This window comes from Gymnodraco acuticeps, unplaced genomic scaffold (genome assembly GCF_902827175.1).
Source record: "Gymnodraco acuticeps unplaced genomic scaffold, fGymAcu1.1, whole genome shotgun sequence".
In the NCBI taxonomy this organism is placed as follows: domain Eukaryota; kingdom Metazoa; phylum Chordata; class Actinopteri; order Perciformes; family Bathydraconidae; genus Gymnodraco; species Gymnodraco acuticeps.
The window spans coordinates 1-22,544 of NW_022990161.1; the positions used below are offsets into that span (position 1 = coordinate 1).

Sequence of the window (22,544 nt, forward strand, 5' to 3'; positions counted from 1 at the left end):
CTCCTCCTCCTCCTCCTCCTCCTCCTCCACTCACCGAGTTGGACCCGGGGAAGTCGTATCCTCCCATCACCTTCATGTAGGCTTTCTCTATCAGAGACACCCACAGCTCGTTCCTGTTGCTGGAGTACGAGCACAGCAGCTCCCCGTTACGGTCCACCGGCAGGAAGTCGTCTATGATCACCTGCGGGAGGGGAACAATTAAATAAATGATCATAAAGACGTAAAGGCCCCCGATTATACTGTTTTTCATCAGTGTATTACAGGTCTCAGACACACAACCTGTCTCTGAAGTGTTTTTACCTTCCTGGGGACGCCGTTGATGTGAAGCTTCACCATGTACTTCCCACAGGGATTATACTCCGGCTCCCCGCGTCTGTTCTGAGGGTAGATGACACTGAAACACACACACAGATATTAAATACACAGCGCTCAAGGTTCCAAATATAATAATAAAGGATCTGTTGCAGATGAGATGTTTTAATGAATGTACATGTAGATGTTTTGTTGTTTTTGTGTGGATCTTGTACGGCGACCTTCAGAGCTTTCAAAGGCACCTATAGCAATAAAATGTATCATCACTATTACAAAAATATCCCAATTTGGGATCAATAAAGTACCTCTTATCTTATCTTATCTTACTGTAGCAGTTTTAAGGACTCAAACACACTAATAACTTTCAAAATATTCCCAATAACTTTTGATGCATTTCTGTCTCATGATGAACAGTAACGCACACGAAATGTGTCAAGAGCCTTTTGTTTGTAACACCGTAGGGATGGAACATAAAAAATTGTATATTTCAGTTTTTGTGTGGTCTGACTTGGATTCATATTTAAAACTAAGAACAAAACAACACACACTACTGGCACTTCAAGTTAAGAACATGACATGTCTGCCTTAATAAAGCAGTACAACCACATCTCAAAACACTCTCTTGCACTATTGTATCTGTTTCATTTGTTCCATGTCCTCTATATATATTCATGTTGCACTGTTGGAGGAGTTTGTCATTGCCATATCTACACTGTAGCTGCTGAGCACACACAGTCCGTCTTAAGTCCGAACACTGAGGCAACAGGCCGTACCTGGTGATGAGTTTCTTGTTGTAGCGCCTCTCGTAAGCAGCACTGATGGCGAGCGACGCCACGAAGGAACAGTCGGACACCACCGTCTGCACGAAAAGAGGGTCACGTTCATTATCGGGTTAAAGTTCACTTTTTCATGTGTGTAACAGGGATAGAGCTGCTTATGAATAATGACAACATCCCTACATAGAGTTAGATAAAAAAACTAAGTAAAATATTTAACTGTGTTGGGATTTTGAAGCACTAAATGTCCTTTTTAATTCTGTATATTTGTTATTTTAACTTGGTCACATGATGGTCCTGATTTGTGATTTGCTGTGCCCCTCTGCTGCATGAACAACAACAACAACAACAACATGCGTACAGTTTACATGCAAAGGCCTGCCTTAGGAAAACACTGTTACTAAATAGGTTTAAAAACGGTGTGTCCCACTCTCTGTGGAATAAAATGCAATAATTTACAGCTGGAAAAAATCTGATCCCATTTGATTTTGTACCTGTTTTTATTGATTTATTTGTGTTCTGGTCTGAATGGTGAGGTTTTCAGAAAGTGGTGAACTACTCTGTGTCTTGAATTGTACTTTACATAAGATAAACTCAAAAAATGATTTGAAGCTGCAGGATATCAGGACATTTCTGCTCAAGATAAGCGCATTTATTACCTAAATTAAATGAAAAATCCTAGCCTTTCACTGCAAACTTTCCCAAAAGATATCTTTGAAATATGGAATATGTTGTTTTTTTGCACTTATGGGAACATTTAAAAGGGAAAAGGAGGAGCAGCATTTGGTGGATTGTGTACTGTACGTGTTTAAAAAACAGCGTCCTCTATCTCCAGCCGTGACTCTGACCTGTTTGATGCTGAAGCTGGACACGGACATGATCATGGTCGGGTTGTTGCAGAGCTCGTCTGGCCGCACCCAGCGAGAGAAGATGGCTTTCTGTTTGGGAGACAGCGCCAGTTTCCCTAATTTGTCCCTGGTAAGAAAAAAATACAATAAACAAGAGTTCTTTTGACTAATTATTCAGATTTGTGTCCATCCATCACACCAGGACTAAAGCTGCTGATATTTAATTTACATTATTTAATTTCATATTCTGTTGATATATGATGTATAGACTTTTTGGACTACTTTTAATTTTGTATTTTTGTATTTTATGCTGTCAAAATTATCGCGTTAACGGCGGTAATTAATTTTTTGAATTAATTGCGTTCAAATATTTAACGCATTTAACGCATGTGCTGAACGGCCCGCCCCATACATGCCACCAGTGGCAGCGCCAGGGTATGGCTGGGGTAGGCTACACCCATACCAATAAATGGCTTAGCCCCACCATGAAAAATGATTTAAAAAAAATAAAGTCTGCCAACTCGCGCGGAGTAAATTCCACAGACAGCGGTTAGTCAGATTGATTTCAGTAGCCACTTGTCTGGAAATACCGAAGACTAGAAACGGTTTTGAAAACCTTTGTCACGTAGTGATCGTCTTCTCAATAGAACATCTTTGATAATGTCTTCTGGCCAATCAGAATCAAGATAACGGCGTGGTGTTGTTGCGGGAAGTCCCGACGGAGAATACTTTTGCTGTAGTACAGGGGTGCACATAACTGGTACGCAGGTTTTGTGCGTAATCTCTCTGAAATGCGTACCGTCACTTGTGTCACAAAACGCATTTGCGTACCGACGTACTTGTGAAGCTTTTCCAGAAGGCGGTTAGATCACCGGACGACAGAGTCGGTCTCCGTGTGCACAGACAGGGCTGCTGTTAACGTCGGTCTGTACAACGGAATTGTGCCAAAACTACGCCAACTGGCTGCGTAGGGAGACTTCCCCCCCTTCACTGGAGAACTGCGCTAAAACAGCTGATCACAACAAAGTACTCCACTAGCCCCCCCCCCCCCTCTGTCGACTTTCCTGAAGTACTCCCCCGTTGATAGAAATCAACACGTAATGAATTAAGACCCCACGGTTTGATGATTGATAGGTGTGTGGGCTGTCTTTCATTTTGACACAGAGAAAAATGTTATAATAAACATAGATACTGTATGTTAAATGGGATATATCCACCTTCTTTCATTTATCTTTCCATTCCCACAACAATATACATAAAGAAATGGCATATTTTGGACATAGTTAGAATGGTAATTAATCTGATTAATACATTTTTAAGCTGTGATTAATCTGATTAAAAAATGTATTCGTTTGACAGCCCATTACATATGTTGCATTGGTGGAGGAGCTCAGGTCAGAAGAATGTCATTGGCATTTCTACACTGTAGCTTTGTGCACATGACAATAAAACCTTTGAATTCAGTTCATATGTACTGTAGTGTTGTGTCCACCAATAATTTGTGGTAAAAGTCTTTAAAAACCACATCTAGACTTAAAAACAATCCTTTCTTGATCATTTTAGGCTTTCATCTCTTGTCAGTTTCATGAAACAGATGCACTGTTATTCCTACAAATGTATGAATTCACGCTGACTCCAATATGCATGCATCAGTACACAACTCCTTCCCTTTTTTTACGGTCAATTTCACCTTCTTCCTCGTGTCAAGTGAAGCATTACGTCAATAAACAGCCATTCAAATCACCAACATAGTGTTCTATATTTGGCGCTTTCACACCGGAGTACTTTTCCCAGGAATAGTTCCGATAGTTCCTGGGATTTTGCGTTCACACCAAAAACATCTGGAACTAGAACTTTTTTTTACGAACCTTTTCACCCCCCGAATTGCAAACCACGCCTCGTAAAACTCTGAAAAGTTTTGTGAAGCCGCCATTGTATTTGCTGGCATTAGCATTATTAGCATTATTAGCATTAGCCCCGCGCACCAACGGAGAGAGAATAACGTATGGCAACACAAAATAAAACATGGGAGCGGTGGAGATGAGGAGGTGTCGGCGTTCTGGTGATTTACTCGAAGCCTTCCCCAACTCCGGGGACTTCCGGCCGGGGACTTTGGGTGGCAGTATACACCGTGAAGTTGTTTGCGGCCTGCCAGTAAACCCATAGCAGAAGAAGAAGAAGTCACGTCAGCGGCTTCATTTGCCTAATCCTCCCTCAGGGAACTTATTCCGGTGTGAATGCGATCTGTACTAAGACAGTTCCAGGGACTGAAGAGTTCGGGGGGAACAACTACTGGGAACTAACATACGGCAAAGTACTTGGTGTGAAAGCGGCTATTATGTCTGAAATTGAGACCATGCCAACTGTATGTAAAGAGACAATAAAATAACAAATCTACACAATAATGCCATTTAAGGTGCTTCTCATTAAAGCTACTATGGTTTATAATTTGCCCTTTAATGAGTTTTGCACTAAACAGTGCTAAGATAGATAAGGAGTCACTTTAATCAAAATGGATGAGGAATTTTTTTACATTTTCCTTCAATGCTTCAGGTGTTTGTTCAGGGAAATAAATACGAATGTTACGTCAATCCTTAACTGGCTTGTGGAATGGCATATAACGACAAACATTAGCTTTAATAAATAGGAAATTAAATATGAAATGAAGGAAACTCACGAGAAAGGGACCGGAAAGGCGAACCGCTCCCTCAGGTCGACGCTCATGAAGGGAACATAGGCGATGCCGTTGATGGTAGACGTACTCCTGGAAATTAAGAAGGAGAATATTAGATTTTTTTTTAAATGCTCTTGTAGATGAATGTGCATCGTCCCTTCTTATATAAATACAACTTTAGAAAATAATAAGTGTATAGTAGATACTTCAATCATCCTGTCGTGCGTGGGTCTATGTTAAGAACCGGTAGACACCTTTAGATGTAATAATATCTAAATCCTTCTGCAGCAGTATCAGAGATCCACGACATTTAGTCAAAAAACTCCCCAAGCTGTGGATTAGACTTCGAGGGACTAACACAGGATTCATGTGGATTTCAGCTCTGCTTTGGAGACATCGATCGGACTTCCTAAGGTGCCGTGAGGAGGAGGCCGTGAGTAAACCAATTTATGAGATCGCTTCGTCAAACAATGCAATGACGGATGTGTCGCGGCTCACCTGAGCACCTCGATCTCCTGGCAGCTGTAGCGCTGGCCCTTGTATGTAAGGGCTTTTAATTGGGCGGATGTGCTTTATACACTTTTTAACACTCTTGAATCCCTCAAGAAATCTCTCAAAACTCATTTATTCGCTTTAGCTTTCAAACTCTGATCAACAACCCCTTCACATTATTATAATGTGCTTAAAGTGTGCTCACAGGATTGTTCTAAATCTAACACATTTACGTGATGAACTCAAGCACTCATGTAGATTAATGTTCTTTATTACATGGCTTAGTTGAATACTCGATTCTGATTGGTCAATTCAGAACACGTGACACGTTGTTAATCCAGAAGTACAGACTGCTGTCAAGGACTTATTGGACTGCCTACAGTTTGCTTTTCGAATTGTTTGCTTGACTTTAGTTTTCCGTTGTCTCCCGTCTGAGAGCAACATGGAGGATTTTAATATTCATTTTAATATATTTGGAGAGACATTATGGGCTATGAAACTATTTAAAGGCCGGCTGATTGAAAAAAAACAACCAACAGTTTGACAGCAACGGGGCAGAAACCCTTAACACGGAGCAACGGTCCAGACAGAGCCTGTCGGGTGTTCTTTTACCCATAATGACCGCCTCGCTGCACATTATCCCTTACATATCCCTTCTAAATGAATACAATTTTGGAAAATAAAAACTTTAATTGTACAGTTGATACTTCAATCATCCTGTCGTGCGTGGGTCTGTGTTAAGAACCGCTCGGCTCCTTTAGATGTAATAATATCTAATAATATCTAAATCTTCCTGCAGCAGTATCAGAGAGTACTCGGCTCTAGCTCACCTGAGCACCTCGATCTCCTCGCCGCTGTAGCGCTGGCCCGACGGCTCGCTGCTCTGCACGGCCCTCACCGGCTGCGGGACGCTCCTGGAGGCTGAAGTCCGGCCCGAGGGGGAAGAACTGCCGGGCCGGACCCCCAGAAGAGGAGCTGCTGCTGGGGGGGGGTTTGGATCCAGGAGGGCCCGGTCGGTCCTGAGTGGGAGTGAGTTTGGACTGGGACTCTTTGAGACCCTCCGCCCTGACAGAACAGAGAAGAGGATCATTTTTATGTCGTTATTGATTTAAGACATTGAAAGAAACACAAAAAAACACCAATGCTTTTGTTAATAAACTGACATGACTTAATTTAAAGTGAATACAGTTAATTTTTAAATATTCTTATTTTTCATTAAATTCATTAAAGGCTCCTCGATAGGAATAAAGTCCTTCGGGTTTCCATTAAGATGACAGTAATGTTCTCCAAAGAGAAGTAGGAAGATCTCTCTCTGAGACACTGGCCCGAGTACAGTCATAAAGGAGTCATAAAGGAGGCATAAAGGAGTCATAAAGGAGTCATAAAGGAGGCACCTATTGATTACAACTATATTGTTTTAATTGAATCTGGAATATAAAGTCACTTTCAGTCTAGGGAAAAAAACAGAAATAATACACAAATCAATTATACTAAGTAGTTAAAGTAATATCTGGTTTATTTCTTATACATTCTTGGGATTGTTTGAGACCCTCCGCCCTGACAGAACAGAGAGAGAGAGGTTTATTTGTATGTCGTTATTGATTTAAGACATTGAAAGAAACACAAAAAAACAATGACAACCATGCTTTTGTTAATATATAAGAAAGACATCAACTGACATGACATCACTTGATTTAAAGTGAATACAGTCAACACAAATTCTGAGTGTTTATAGACTTAATGGTCATATTCATAAAGAAAAATGTATCAATAAAAAAAATGTAATACAAAAAAAAAAACTGTAATAAATGTTTTAAAATATAAATACTGTTCAAACAAATAATGGTAATATTGATAATTAGAAAAAAAGTATTCAAAAAGAAAAAACTGTTTGGAATATGGGAATATTAAGGCAAGTTTATTTATATAGCACTTTTCAACACAAGGCAATTCAAAGTACTTTTCAAAGTACTTTATTAGAACAACAAAAAGTATCCCGTGCATACTTGTCAACCCTCCTGATTTTCGCGGGAGACTCCCGATTTCATTGCCCTCTCCCGGTTTCCTCCCGGGGTCATATTTCTCCCGCATTTCTCCCGATTTCTGACTAAATCAGATTTACTCACGACTGTTTCCACTCTGACTTTAATACAGCTACACCATTGTTTGGTTTCCATGGTAACACGTCTCTTTAGCATACTCTTTAGTAGCGCGCGCAACTCAAAGTCTGAGAGGGTGAGGCAGATAGTCACAGAAAACAGAACAAGAATCGACAACTACTCGACTCTCTGCTCACCCCTTTCCTGTAAAATACAGGTCCAGCCCACACACATGCTCCAGCAAGGCATTGCACTTAGAACTACAATAAGCATGTTAATGTTAATCTAACAGCTCCGGCGACCCCCCCCCCCCCCAAGGCAAGTATCATCCCGTGTCTATCTGTAAAGTGCTGCTGTCGATCCAATCAATGTAAAGAGGGTTACACCTGGTACGTGGCATAACAATAACAAATGTGTGGGTGTTAAAAACCGACCCATCTGTCTTTGAGGGGAAACGTTTGGCTTGGAGAGTCCCGTTTACAATGAAGTAAATACAAAAGAGAAAAAGAAGAATATCCTTAAGAGACAAAACTATAGAAAAACAAAAGAAAAGAGAAAACAAAATCTAGAAAAGGGTGCATGAAAAATGTAAATCACGCTGCTTCTGAAACGCTTTGATGGCTGTGAAATATGCGATGTGATGTCAGGTGACTTTAAACAGGAAGTGCTTTACCTTTCTAAAGCTTGACGAGCCAGCTGCTTCAGTTTGATCTGCAGCGCCTGGTCCGAGGTCTCGTTCGACTACAAACACAGAAGAAGGGGATTGTTAGAGCCAGTATTTTGTTTTTATAAGAAAGGACACGTAGTTGTGACGTCTGTAGTCAACCAGAGTATAAAAGACTACAATAGACCTATCGCTAAACCACGCCCCAAATAGAATTTGTCCAATCATATCACAGCGAAAATCCCTCCTGACAGAAAACTCGGACATCACCAGAAAAGCCGTTTGTGGGGCGCATCAAACCAAAACCAGACGTCTGTGATCGAAACCACTGTGAAGAGTTCAGTTTCTATGTTTATTATCTAGCTAATATCTGATGGTGAAACGCTGTGCGTGGGGTACCTGTAATTTCGGACACCAGGTACCCTGAAAGACTGGATGGAGGAGTATATTTCGTACCTTTTCCGAAGCCCAAAAGAAAACTCGACAAATGCAAGCGGTGGATTATGCTGTGTCGTCAACCACATACACAACTGAATGTGACAATTATCAAGGACACTTATGTTTGCTCAAAGGTAAGGTCAATTCATAAAGACATAATATTTGACGGTATGTATTAGAAACGTAGACCAAACTATTAGTTTGCTAACGATTGACTTTGACTGCCAACTAGCTAGCGTATATCCAGCCCAGCTAGCTAACGTTAGCTGCCAACTTGTTAGCCAGCTAACTAGCTACAGTGTTATCAACATCAACGTTTGCTGTCTGACTTTTCGTCCTCGCTAGTTAGCTGGTGTTTTTAGCTAACTTTTGCTAACTGTCTTTTCACCTCAAAGCACTTCAGAGATGGGAAGCCAACTCTGGAATATCAGATCCCATCCGGGCTCTCGTGTGTGCTGCTCCGAAAAGACACAGACCCTCACCCAAAAAAAGGTAACGCTACAGTCAGCCAGGTGCATAACAGTGAAAATGATGACCAACAAGGACAGTTATAGTTATAGATTTAATGTAGTGACCACCACTGCTAACATTCAACATCATATTATCATTTCAATGGTTACACAACAGTCACTACTACATACGACAGGCAACAAGATTAGATATTTTATATAAAGAAATACATGGCTACCTTTTTACTCTTGCTTTTAACTGTTAACTTTCATCTGCTTTTGCTTTTATTAGCTCTTGCTTCTATTTTAATGTTATTTTAACTTGAACTCCCCCCGCGGCCATTGTCAAGAGTCATTCACGGTCGGCTTTGTTTGTCCGAGTTTTCAAAGGGGGCGTGGCTTAGCGATAGGTCTATTCCCACGGCGCCTCCTCTAAAGTGACAGTGATGGGCAACTTGTTAGAAAGAGGCTGTCGAGGAACAGTTTTTAACAGTTCAATTACCCTTTAAGTTATTAAGTTATATAAGCCTTGACAAGAAAGAGTTGTTATTTTATTTGAATTGTGACTATTGTAAAGGCATATTTTGTTATTTTATTTTGAGCAAACCCATCAAGTAATATCATCCAAACCATCGGAGCAACTCTTCAAACTGTAAGTAACACAAAGATAAAGGAAAGAAAACGAGTTAGAAATGTCTGATTAAAGGTCTCCTATAATATTGTTTTTCATCAATATATCACAGGTCTCAGATATATCCAGAGCCTGTCTCTGATTGGCTGAAACACCAAACAGATCATTGCAGCATTACCCATAATCCCCTCTGTTTCAGCCCTGTTTCCAAAGTGCTGATTCTCTGTTTGTTACTTTAGATCAGGGGTGCCCAACCTTTTTTGAACCGAGAGCTACTTTTAAAGTTGCCAGTCTGCTGAGATCTACCAGTCCAAATAGAGAGGCGTAGCCATTACTGACCAGGTAAACTACCAGGTAAATACACACTTCTACTTGTATAAAACTGACCTTTGTACGATTAATACTTCATAAAATACTGCAGATCCTTTATCTTACCTCTTTCTAATCTACACACATACAAGTATTTAACTGAAGTTACACAACAATGTTGTTGATACAGAGTTGGAGTTTATTCACACGTCACATACTACAGTGGGTAATGTTTTCAAGAAACATTGAACAGTGCTGCCACATATGACACAGGGAAACAAGAAAAGACTGAACCCTTTCTTTGACATTATATAAAAATAGTGTTGCTACAAAAGTAAAAATTAGGCTTACTAATAAGACAACTCAGATCTGAAGCTACACAGGAATCTGCTGCCAAAGTGCAATAAAAAAGACAACATTAATAGAATCAAACCCTTTTTTTGTTGCATTTTAGTAGATTATAAAAATAAATGCCTTTAAAATAGGATGCAAGCAACACTAGTTTCTTAACCTGAATTGATGATAGACTATAATCAATTTAAACAGAACAGATCTGAATGTTTGCATTCTTATACCATGTTGTACAATAATTATAATGAATAAGTTCAAACAAACTAAAACTTACAGCTGATTAATAACGGTATCTAACTTGAGTTTTTATTATATCAAAAACCTGTTGAAATGCTTCTGTTATTTTTACTGTCCCCAAAAGCGCGTCGGCAGCCTCCAGGAATGCTTCTTTCACAACTTCGCCGTCTTTGAAAGACTTCATGTGTTTCTCAAGAACGTGACTGACACGATAAGATGCTATGGTAGCAGCCTTGCTCTTGTTGTTGAGCCTGGTGAAAATGGACTGCTGTGCATTTAGCTGTGCTCTCAGGCCCCTCCCCTTTTGGAGCGTAGGGCAGAATCAGGAGTGAATTCCCGTCTCGTAGCGTTTGTGCACTGTTTTGAAATGCCGCTCCTAAATTACCCTTCTTCGATAAAGCCACGCTCGCATTGCAGATGAGACAGATGCACTTTGAATTGGAATAGATACAAAAATAATCATCCTCCCACTCGGAGTGAAAATTATATATGTTTTGCTTCTGCCATAATTGCGGTCTTGTGTGTGTGCGGACTGTCACTCCTGGTGTTGACACGGACAACGTTAGCGAACTAGTGCACACTGCCCACTGCTCACCAGCCACGGCCCGACACATGGGGTCACGCCGGCCAATCACAAAGCTTTGATGCGTTCAAGTGCATTATTCTGGCACAGGAAGATTATGTTATAGGACATTAACGATAAAACAGAATATTGTTGATCTATTTTTAGACACATCTCGCGATCGACTGGGAATCTCCCCGCGATCGACCGGTCGATCGCGATCGACTGGTTGGGCACCCCTGCTTTAGATGAAAATAAGGAGCCCCTCCCCACGCCCCTCTGAGAGAGATTTGGTTACAAAGAACTCAATGGTGCTCTAGGAGGAGATTCAGGTGATAAGGGGGGGGGGGGGGGTTACCTTGGTTGCTGATTGGCTAATGGTTACTCAAGACAACACATCGTTATGACATCATAAAGTGTCCAAAATCTGATCAGCTCATTTTCAGACAGGTTTTTATAGAAATTGATCAAAAAGAGAGAAAATATTTGTTCCTGAAACTTTCAGAGTCTCTTTCCACAGAGGGGACACATGTTGATGAAGAAGAGACATGAAGAAGAGGGGACACATGTTGATGTAGAAGAGACATGAAGAAGAGGGGACACATGTTGATGTAGAAGAGACATGAAGAAGAGGGGACACATGTTGATGAAGAAGAGACATGGAGAAGAGGGGACACATGTTGATGTAGAAGAGACATGAAGAAGAGGGGACACATGTTGATGTAGAAGAGACATGAAGAAGAGGGGACACATGTTGATGTAGAAGAGACATGAAGAAGAGGGGACACATGTTGATGTAGAAGAGACATGAAGAAGAGGGGACACATGTTGATGTAGAAGATACATGAAGAAGAGGGGACACATGTTGATGTAGAAGAGACATGAAGAAGAGGGGACACATGTTGATGAAGAAGAGACATGGAGAAGAGGGGACACATGTTGATGTAGAAGAGACATGAAGAAGAGGGGACACATGTTGATGTAGAAGAGACATGGAGAAGAGGGGACACATGTTGATATAGAAGAGACATGAAGAAGAGGGGACACATGTTGATGTAGAAGAGACATGAAGAAGAAGGGACACATGTTGATGTAGAAGAGACATGAAGAAGAGGGGACACATGTTGATGTAGAAGAGACATGAAGAAGAAGGGACACATGTTGATGTAGAAGAGACATGAAGAAGAGGGGACACATGTTGATGTAGAAGAGACATGGAGAAGAGGGGACACATGTTGATGTAGAAGAGACATGGGGAAGAGGGGACACATGTTGATGTAGAAGAGACATGAAGAAGAGGGGACACATGTGGATGTAGAAGAGACATGGAGAAGAGGGGACACATGTTGATGTAGAAGAGACATGGAGAAGAGGGGACACATGTTGATGGAGAAGAGACATGAAGAAGAGGGGACACATGTTGATGTAGAAGAGACATGAAGAAGAGGGGACACATGTTGATGAAGAAGAGACATGCAGAAGAGGGGACACATGTTGATGTAGAAGAGACATGAAGAAGAGGGGACACATGTTGATGTAGAAGAGACATGAAGAAGAGGGGACACATGTTGATGTAGAAGAGACATGAAGAAGAGGGGACACATGTTGATGTAGAAGAGACATGCAGAAGAGGGGACACATGTTGATGTAGAAGAGACATGAAGAAGAGGGGACACATGTTGAGAGAGATACCGTGTTAATGCACAGCTCCACAGCCTGAGTGTACAGCTCCACGGCTTCATCATCGTTCCCCTTCTCGTCTTCCTCGAAGGCCTGAGTGACCAGGAAGTGAGCGCGCTCCAGGTCCAAATGCTGCCGGGACTTCAGCGGGTCGCTCTTCTGGGCCTGGACTGGGGTCAAAGGTCAAAGAGATGGAGTGGTTAGGACGTAAAAAATACACAATCCTTCCTTCAGAGAGGTGTTGATTCAACTCTACGGTCATTTTGTGCTCGTGTTGAACTGGATTGTGTGACATTGTGAGGTTGTTTCTGATATTTTATTATCTTTAATTGTTGTTTATTATCTAAGAGGGTAGACTGATTTTGTTTAAAGAAGCCCTATTGTGTTTTTTGTGGTCTTCTCTTTCCTGTAGTGAGTTATATTTATAGGGTTTGGTTCATGTAAATGGTCTGCAAAGAGTAAAATCACAAAGCTTCCTCCACATTGTATGTGATAGGGTTAGAATTGGGACGTCTCTAAACAGTTAACCAATCAAAACAGAGCCGGCCAGCTAACCAATCAGAGCAGACTGGGCTCTGGCTTCAGACAGAGGGTGAAAAGAGGTGCTGCAGCACAGACAGTATGAGAACATTAAAGAGCTTTTTGAACATTAAAGCATGGAGACAGTAGAGACACTACATACTGATATACACCTGAACATCAGCAGGAGAGGACTCTTTAAAGTAGAGACACTACATACTGATATACACCTGAACATCAGCAGGAGAGGACTCTTTAAAGTAGAGGCACTACATACTGATATAAACCTGAACATCAGCAGGAGAGGACTCTTTAAAGTAGAGACACTACATACTGATATACACCTGAACATCAGCAGGAGAGGACTCTTTAAAGTAGAGACACTACATACTGATATACACCTGAACATCAGCAGGAGAGGACTCTTTAAAGTAGAGGCACTACATACTGATATACACCTGAACATCAGCAGGAGAGGACTCTTTAAAGTAGAGACACTACATACTGATATACACCTGAACATCAGCAGGAGAGGACTCTTTAAAGTAGAGACACTACATACTGATATAAACCTGAACATCAGCAGGAGAGGACTCTTTAAAGTAGAGACACTACATACTGATATACACCTGAACATCAGCAGGAGAGGACTCTTTAAAGTAGAGACACTACGTACTGATATACACTTGAACATCAGCATGAGAGGACTCTTTAAAGTAGAGACACTACATACTGATATACACCTGAACATCAGCAGGAGAGGACTCTTTAAAGTAGAGGCACTACATACTGATATAAACCTGAACATCAGCAGGAGAGGACTCTTTAAAGTAGAGACACTACATACTGATATACACCTGAACATCAGCAGGAGAGGACTCTTTAAAGTAGAGACACTACATACTGATATACACCTGAACATCAGCAGGAGAGGACTCTTTAAAGTAGAGGCACTACATACTGATATAAACCTGAACATCAGCAGGAGAGGACTCTTTAAAGTAGAGACACTACATACTGATATACACCTGAACATCAGCAGGAGAGGACTCTTTAAAGTAGAGACACTACATACTGATATACACCTGAACATCAGCAGGAGAGGACTCTTTAAAGTAGAGGCACTACATACTGATATAAACCTGAACATCAGCAGGAGAGGACTCTTTAAAGTAGAGACACTACATACTGATATACACCTGAACATCAGCAGGAGAGGACTCTTTAAAGTAGAGACACTACATACTGATATACACCTGAACATCAGCAGGAGAGGACTCTTTAAAGTAGAGACACTACATACTGATATACACCTGAACATCAGCAGGAGAGGACTCTTTAAAGTAGAGACACTACATACTGATATAAACCTGAACATCAGCAGGAGAGGACTCTTTAAAGTAGAGACACTACATACTGATATACACCTGAACATCAGCAGGAGAGGACTCTTTAAAGTAGAGACACTACGTACTGATATACACTTGAACATCAGCATGAGAGGACTCTTTAAAGTAGAGACACTACATACTGATATACACCTGAACATCAGCAGGAGAGGACTCTTTAAAGTAGAGACACTACATACTGATATACACCTGAACATCATCAGGAGAGGACTCTTTAAAGTAGAGACACTACATACTGATATACACCTGAACATCAGCAGGAGAGGACTCTTTAAAGTAGAGACACTACATACTGATATACACCTGAACATCAGCAGGAGAGGACTCTTTAAAGTAGAGACACTACATACTGATATACACCTGAACATCAGCAGGAGAGGACTCTTTAAAGTAGAGGCACTACATACTGATATAAACCTGAACATCAGCAGGAGAGGACTCTTTAAAGTAGAGACACTACATACTGATATACACCTGAACATCAGCAGGAGAGGACTCTTTAAAGTAGAGACACTACATACTGATATACACCTGAACATCAGCAGGAGAGGACTCTTTAAAGTAGAGGCACTACATACTGATATACACCTGAACATCAGCAGGAGAGGACTCTTTAAAGTAGAGACACTACATACTGATATACACCTGAACATCAGCAGGAGAGGACTCTTTAAAGTAGAGACACTACATACTGATATAAACCTGAACATCAGCAGGAGAGGACTCTTTAAAGTAGAGACACTACATACTGATATACACCTGAACATCAGCAGGAGAGGACTCTTTAAAGTAGAGACACTACGTACTGATATACACTTGAACATCAGCATGAGAGGACTCTTTAAAGTAGAGACACTACATACTGATATACACCTGAACATCAGCAGGAGAGGACTCTTTAAAGTAGAGGCACTACATACTGATATAAACCTGAACATCAGCAGGAGAGGACTCTTTAAAGTAGAGACACTACATACTGATATACACCTGAACATCAGCAGGAGAGGACTCTTTAAAGTAGAGACACTACATACTGATATACACCTGAACATCAGCAGGAGAGGACTCTTTAAAGTAGAGGCACTACATACTGATATTAACCTGAACATCAGCAGGAGAGGACTCTTTAAAGTAGAGACACTACATACTGATATACACCTGAACATCAGCAGGAGAGGACTCTTTAAAGTAGAGACACTACATACTGATATACACCTGAACATCAGCAGGAGAGGACTCTTTAAAGTAGAGGCACTACATACTGATATAAACCTGAACATCAGCAGGAGAGGACTCTTTAAAGTAGAGACACTACATACTGATATACACCTGAACATCAGCAGGAGAGGACTCTTTAAAGTAGAGACACTACATACTGATATACACCTGAACATCAGCAGGAGAGGACTCTTTAAAGTAGAGACACTACATACTGATATACACCTGAACATCAGCAGGAGAGGACTCTTTAAAGTAGAGACACTACATACTGATATAAACCTGAACATCAGCAGGAGAGGACTCTTTAAAGTAGAGACACTACATACTGATATACACCTGAACATCAGCAGGAGAGGACTCTTTAAAGTAGAGACACTACGTACTGATATACACTTGAACATCAGCATGAGAGGACTCTTTAAAGTAGAGACACTACATACTGATATACACCTGAACATCAGCAGGAGAGGACTCTTTAAAGTAGAGACACTACATACTGATATACACCTGAACATCATCAGGAGAGGACTCTTTAAAGTAGAGACACTACATACTGATATACACCTGAACATCAGCAGGAGAGGACTCTTTAAAGTAGAGACACTACATACTGATATACACCTGAACATCAGCAGGAGAGGACTCTTTAAAGTAGAGACACTACACACTGATATACACCTGAACATCATCAAGAGAGGACTCTTTAAAGTAGAGACACTACATACTGATATACACCTGAACATCAGCAGGAGAGGACTCTTTAAAGTAGAGACACTACACACTGATATACACCTGAACATCATCAAGAGAGGACTCTTTAAAGTAGAGACACTACATACTGATATACACCTGAACATCAGCAGGAGAGGACTCTTTAAAGTAGAGACACTACATACTGATATACACCTGAACATCAGCAGGAGAGGACTCTTTAAAGTAGAGACACTACATACTGATATACACCTGAACATCAGCAGGAGAGGACTCTTTAAAGTAGAGACACTACATACTGATATACACCTGAACATCAGCAGGAGAGGACTCTTTAAAGTAGAGACACTACACACTGATATACACCTGAACATCAGCAGGAGAGGACTCTTTAAAGTAGAGACACTACATACTGATATACACCTGATCATCAGCAGGAGAGGACTCTTTAAAGTAGAAATACTACATACTGATATACACCTGAACATCAGCAGGAGAGGACTCTTTAAAGTAGAGACACTACACACTGATATACACCTGAACATCAGCAGGAGAGGACTCTTTAAAGTAGAGACACTACACACTGATATACACCTGATCATCAGCAGGAGAGGACTCTTTAAAGTAGAAATACTACATACTGATATACACCTGAACATCAGCAGGAGAGGACTCTTTAAAGTAGAGACACTACATACTGATATACACCTGAACATCAGCAGGAGAGGACTCTTTAAAGTAGAGACACTACATACTGAAATACACCTGAACATCAGCAGGAGAGGACTCTTTAAAGTAGAGACACTACATACTGATATACACCTGAACATCAGCAGGAGAGGACTCTTTAAAGTAGAGACACTACATACTGATATACACCTGAACATCAGCAGGAGAGGACTCTTTAAAGTAGAGACACTACATACTGATATACACCTGATCATCAGCAGGAGAGGACTCTTTAAAGTAGAGATACTACATACTGATATACACCTGAACATCAGCCGGAGAGGACTCTTTAAAGTAGAGACACTACATACTGATATACACCTGAACATCAGCAGAAGAGGACTCTTTAAAGTAGAGACACTACATACTGATATACACCTGAACATCAGCAGGAGAGGACTCTTTAAAGTAGAGACACTACATACTGATATACACCTGAACATCAGCAGGAGAGGACTCTTTAAAGTAGAGACACTACATACTGATATACACCTGAACATCAGCAGGAGAGGACTCTTTAAAGTAGAGACACTACATACTGATATACACCTGATCATCAGCAGGAGAGGACTCTTTAAAGTAGAGACACTACATACTGATATACACCTGAACATCAGCAGGAGAGGACTCTTTAAAGTAGAGACACTACATACTGATACACACCTGAACATCAACAGGAGAGGACTCTTTAAAGTAGAGACACTACATACTGATATACACCTGATCATCAGCAGGAGAGGACTCTTTAAAGTAGAGACACTACATACTGATATACACCTGAACATCAGCAGGAGAGGACTCTTTAAAGTAGAGACACTACATACTGATATACACCTGAACCTCAGCAGGAGAGGACTCTTTAAAGTAGAGGCACTACATACTGATATACACCTGGACATCAGCAGGAGAGGACTCTTTAAAGTAGAGACACTACATACTGATATACACCTGAACATCAGCAGGAGAGGACTCTTTAAAGTAGAGGCACTACATACTGATATACACCTGAACATCAGCAGGAGAGCACTCTTTAAAGTAGAGACACTACATACTGATATACACCTGAACATCAGCAGGAGAGGACTCTTTAAAGTAGAGACACTACATACTGATATACACCTGAACATCAGCAGGAGAGGACTCTTTAAAGGAGAGACACTACATACTGATATACACCTGGACATCAGCAGGAGAGGACTCTTTAAAGTAGAGACACTACATACTGATATACACCTGAACATCAGCAGGAGAGGACTCTTTAAAGTAGAGACACTACATACTGATATACACCTGAACATCAGCAGGAGAGGACTCTTTAAAGTAGAGGCACTACATACTGATATACACCTGAACATCAGCAGGAGAGGACTCTTTAAAGGAGAGACACTACATACTGATATACACCTGGACATCAGCAGGAGAGGACTCTTTAAAGTAGAGACACTACATACTGATATACACCTGAACATCAGCAGGAGAGGACTCTTTAAAGTAGAGACACTACATACTGATATACACCTGAACATCAGCAGGAGAGGACTCTTTAAAGTAGAGACACTACATACTGATATACACCTGGACATCAGCAGGAGAGGACTCTTTAAAGTAGAGACACTACATACTGATATACACCTGATCATCAGCATACAATGGGCTCCTTTAAAAAGTAAGGCTCAGATTGAACTAAAGCTACTTCCTGAAACCAAATCAGGAAACCATAATAGGAAAAATGTATATTTGACATTACTGCCGGGATAAAGAATTAAAACTTTAAAAATTGTTAGAAAGGTTATAACAATTAGAAAAGAAATCAGCGTCAGGCCTATTCAGAGCTGCTGGGACAAGTGCCTGCAAACACGACACTCCCACAGACAGTGGTCACACCCATGTCTACACGCACGCACGCACTCATTCTTCCATGATGTCCATGTTGACTATCTGTTGGTCTTCTGTGTTACTAAAAGCATGTATCGTGTAAAAACAATTATGCTGTTTATCTTTGTATCTAGTTTTGCAAGCATGCACATTAATATCCAGTATCAACAACATGCTGATGATGAGTGTAAGTCCAATGACAAAGAAAGCGCCAATGTTCCTGCAAACCAGTTAAACAAGTTATTGCTTAGTAGAAGTAGAAACAGCGTTAAAAACATTAAAATAATCAGAGCTTTGGGGAATGTTGATCTGTCAGACTGGGACACAGCATTTGTGTATAAAGCCAATGTTGTGCAATACTTTAATGTATGTGAAATATTAACCAAAATGCATCGTTGAGCTATAAACGAATTATAGAAATATCAACTGAATCTGCTATGCATGTGTATAATGGATGAGTGAGAGAAAACAATTATTTCTGTCACAGTTAAGTAAGAAAACATATAGTAAAATGTGTGTCCTGTGCAAATCTTAGACCTACAATCTGTCTTATATTCACTCTTATGACAACAACTATGCACATCGGAATAAAACAGTGGACCCCGAGTGTTTCGTCCGGTGAGTTTACCTGCATTGTGGAGGGCTTGGACTCGATCTAAATACTCGTTCACTTTGACCTGGATCCCCTCCAGTTTGGACCCGGCCATCCCAGAATATATCAGGGCCTGGGCTGCCTCCTGGAGCAAAACAAATCCCAGACGGACCAAGTTATTAATTGTCAAATGAACATTAATTAAGCAGTCTTTGGCCTTTAAAACCCCCTACAATAAGGATTCAAAATGATGTGTCATGCAAGCAACACATTTGAATCTACAACATGAAATAATTCAGAGGTTAAAATAATAAATATGTGTGATGGATAAAAATTGCAAAATGTTCAACTAAAATAAATAAAATATTCAACCAAAATTCCGTTTTATTGTCCCCAGTTAGTAAAAGTTGTTATAGAATACGAGACAACATTTAGGTATTATTATTTAGTAGCAGTTTATAAGCTTTATCATGAATTGAGGTAAGGAAACTAGGTGAAAAGCTACATTATTCACGTAATACATATTCCCATTTGTTATCTGTTTTCTTTTTCATAAAGCATATATATATATATATATATATTCATAAAGTTATATTTTATAAGGCAAAGTGGCAGTATAAAGGAATGATACAGTGACAGTCCCAACGCTTTGTACAAATGAAAGTTCCTTGTTATTGTTAACAGAAGATCAAGCACAGCCTGAAGAGACAAGCTAAATAATGGAAGTCAAAGTAAAAGTTTACCTGTAGCAAGGTGAGCTAAGTGCTAACTTTGGCAGCTACCTATCTGTCAGGTTGAAACGTATTTCCACTTACCTTATAATAGAATACAGCCTCATTGTATTTGCCACTCTGGTCATAGGTGACAGCTGTTTTGGCAAATTTGAAAGCATCGATCTCCAGCGCCGTGCAGTCCATATTGAACTAAGTGTTGACAAAGTGACAAGCTAGCTAACTGCTAACGTCAGCTAGCTTTCATTCACCAAAAATAACCAAATATCTGTCCTTTCCTCGAAACACAGTTCGTTTCATCAACTCGGAGAGAACATAGTGATGGTTATCCTGACGAGCGAGGTTAATCCAGGGGTGAAAGCTGGCTAGTTTATGTGTTGTTGTACCTTTTGACAGATGACTGTTTTACTAGCCGATACCAAAACAACCATGTTGTTTCCGGGAGACACGATTCGCGCATGCGCACATTGGAGTGTGTTCTATTCACGTGAGTAGGAAATAAGGTAGATACTTTTTGATCCAAAATTGGGAAATTATTGTGTTACAGCAGCAGAGTGTTTAGGCATTTCAATATTTAAAAGGTGGAATAAAGTATAGGCATAATAAAATTAAAAATATAATACAAAATAAACGATCAACCAATCACAGACAATTTCTCCTGTCTTCCGTAAACACCTGTCTTCGGTGTATGACAATGTTATTGAACAGTTACATTTTAACAGCAGGGCCAACTTTAGCCAAAGATCTGTACAGTGTTTCCACTTTATAGAACATTTGATAAGCGATACAAATATCTTATCGAAACAGTTCGTTTAGGTTAGAAAGATATGGAGGAATGAATACCTCAAACACAAAACGTTCTCCGGATACAAGACTTAACCACCCTAGCAGTGGCGACTGGACATTAGGGGCAGGTGGGGCACAGCCCCACCTAGTGTCAGCAGAAAGTATTAAAAGTAATGATTACAAAAAAATGCAAAAAATATATAAAATATATTTTAAGATCATGTTTATTCATCTGATTCGTCTGTACATTGCTGTTTTAGTCTGTGTTCTTCTAATTAGTGTCTACAGTGTGTGCCTATTGAGCTGTTTAGAGCCATGTGGGACAAAACCCGATCCTGCCCCTCCCTCTCCCTGTTTAAGTCAATGGTGACTGTAAAAACTACACTGCGCATGCTCAGAGTATTGTCCTATTTAATGTGTGTGGCAAAAAAATAATGACCATAGGGGCATAGTGCTGCCATCCCCACCATACGTCATCTCACATAATTCAGAGCTGATTGGCTGTAAGTACGTGTGCCGCGAAAAGTGTGGCGTGTGAAGAGGAGGAGAGAGAGCTGCAGTGAGGCGTACTAAAACCAGGAAATAAACTGCGCATGGCTTCCCTCCACAAAAAAGCAATGATATTTCTCCATAGGATTTTAGAAAATAGCTCCAAATAAGATCTGTGGGAAACAAACCTGTTTGATAAATGCACGTTTTGTTCAGCCGGATAATATCCACATGTCTACCCTACTTTTATAATTTTCGAATCATAAATCTATTGATTAGATCAGATTTATGATAGACTTTTGAAACTACAAGAACATAAGGAGGACTTTTACAAAAAAGTAATAGAGATTTTTGTCCAGAAGGATAGGCAAATGGACTTCATCTTCATGTCAAGGTAAGACTGCAATTTTACCACCGCCATGAAAATGGGATCTTACTAAGAGAGAACAATTCAATATTTAAATGATAAAATTACATTTTTTGGGTATCCTTTTGTTGAACTGTCTGTTTAAAATTAATTGAAGCATCAGACAAAAAAAGCTTTTGAAAATAATATTATATTTTGATTTAGGTCAAAATATAATATTTCTAAACCTGAAGAGTCAGAGCCTCACCAGCCATGAACCTCACTGCAGAAGCTTATATATAGACATCTAAGTTGTTTGTGCCCCACCACTTTTGTACATATAAAAACGCCACTGCACCCTAGTAAAGTAGACTATGAGCTTTTAACCTAATGTCTATCAAAACAAAGCATATTAGCGCTGTCCTCCGAGCTGCACAACTTCTATCTGCAGGGACTGTCTACAAAGTGCAACACTGAAACATGATGAAACTAAAATATTACACAACTTCCCTTCTCATTTAGTAAAGTTCTACCAAAATTAAAGATTGTATTACTGGTAGGGAACTGTAAGCACATGAGCATTAAGGAACTACATCATTGGAAGTATGAAGCAT

General features: G+C 40.2%; 1 protein-coding gene across 1 annotated transcript; it reads right to left on the reverse strand.

Annotated features, from left to right (window-relative positions):
• Positions 1-34: 34 nt before the first annotated feature.
• capn7 (calpain 7) lies at positions 35-20,758 on the reverse strand (the record flags this gene model as incomplete). The annotated part of the gene is given in 11 exon segments (XM_034217446.1): positions 35-181; positions 301-394; positions 1,086-1,171; positions 1,937-2,063; positions 4,614-4,700; positions 5,933-6,010; positions 6,012-6,167; positions 7,875-7,942; positions 12,535-12,692; positions 19,615-19,723; positions 20,394-20,758. Coding segments are annotated over 11 exon segments (1,212 nt in total), but the record flags the coding sequence as incomplete, so codon positions are not given.
• Between the last annotated feature and the right edge of the window lie 1,786 nt (positions 20,759-22,544).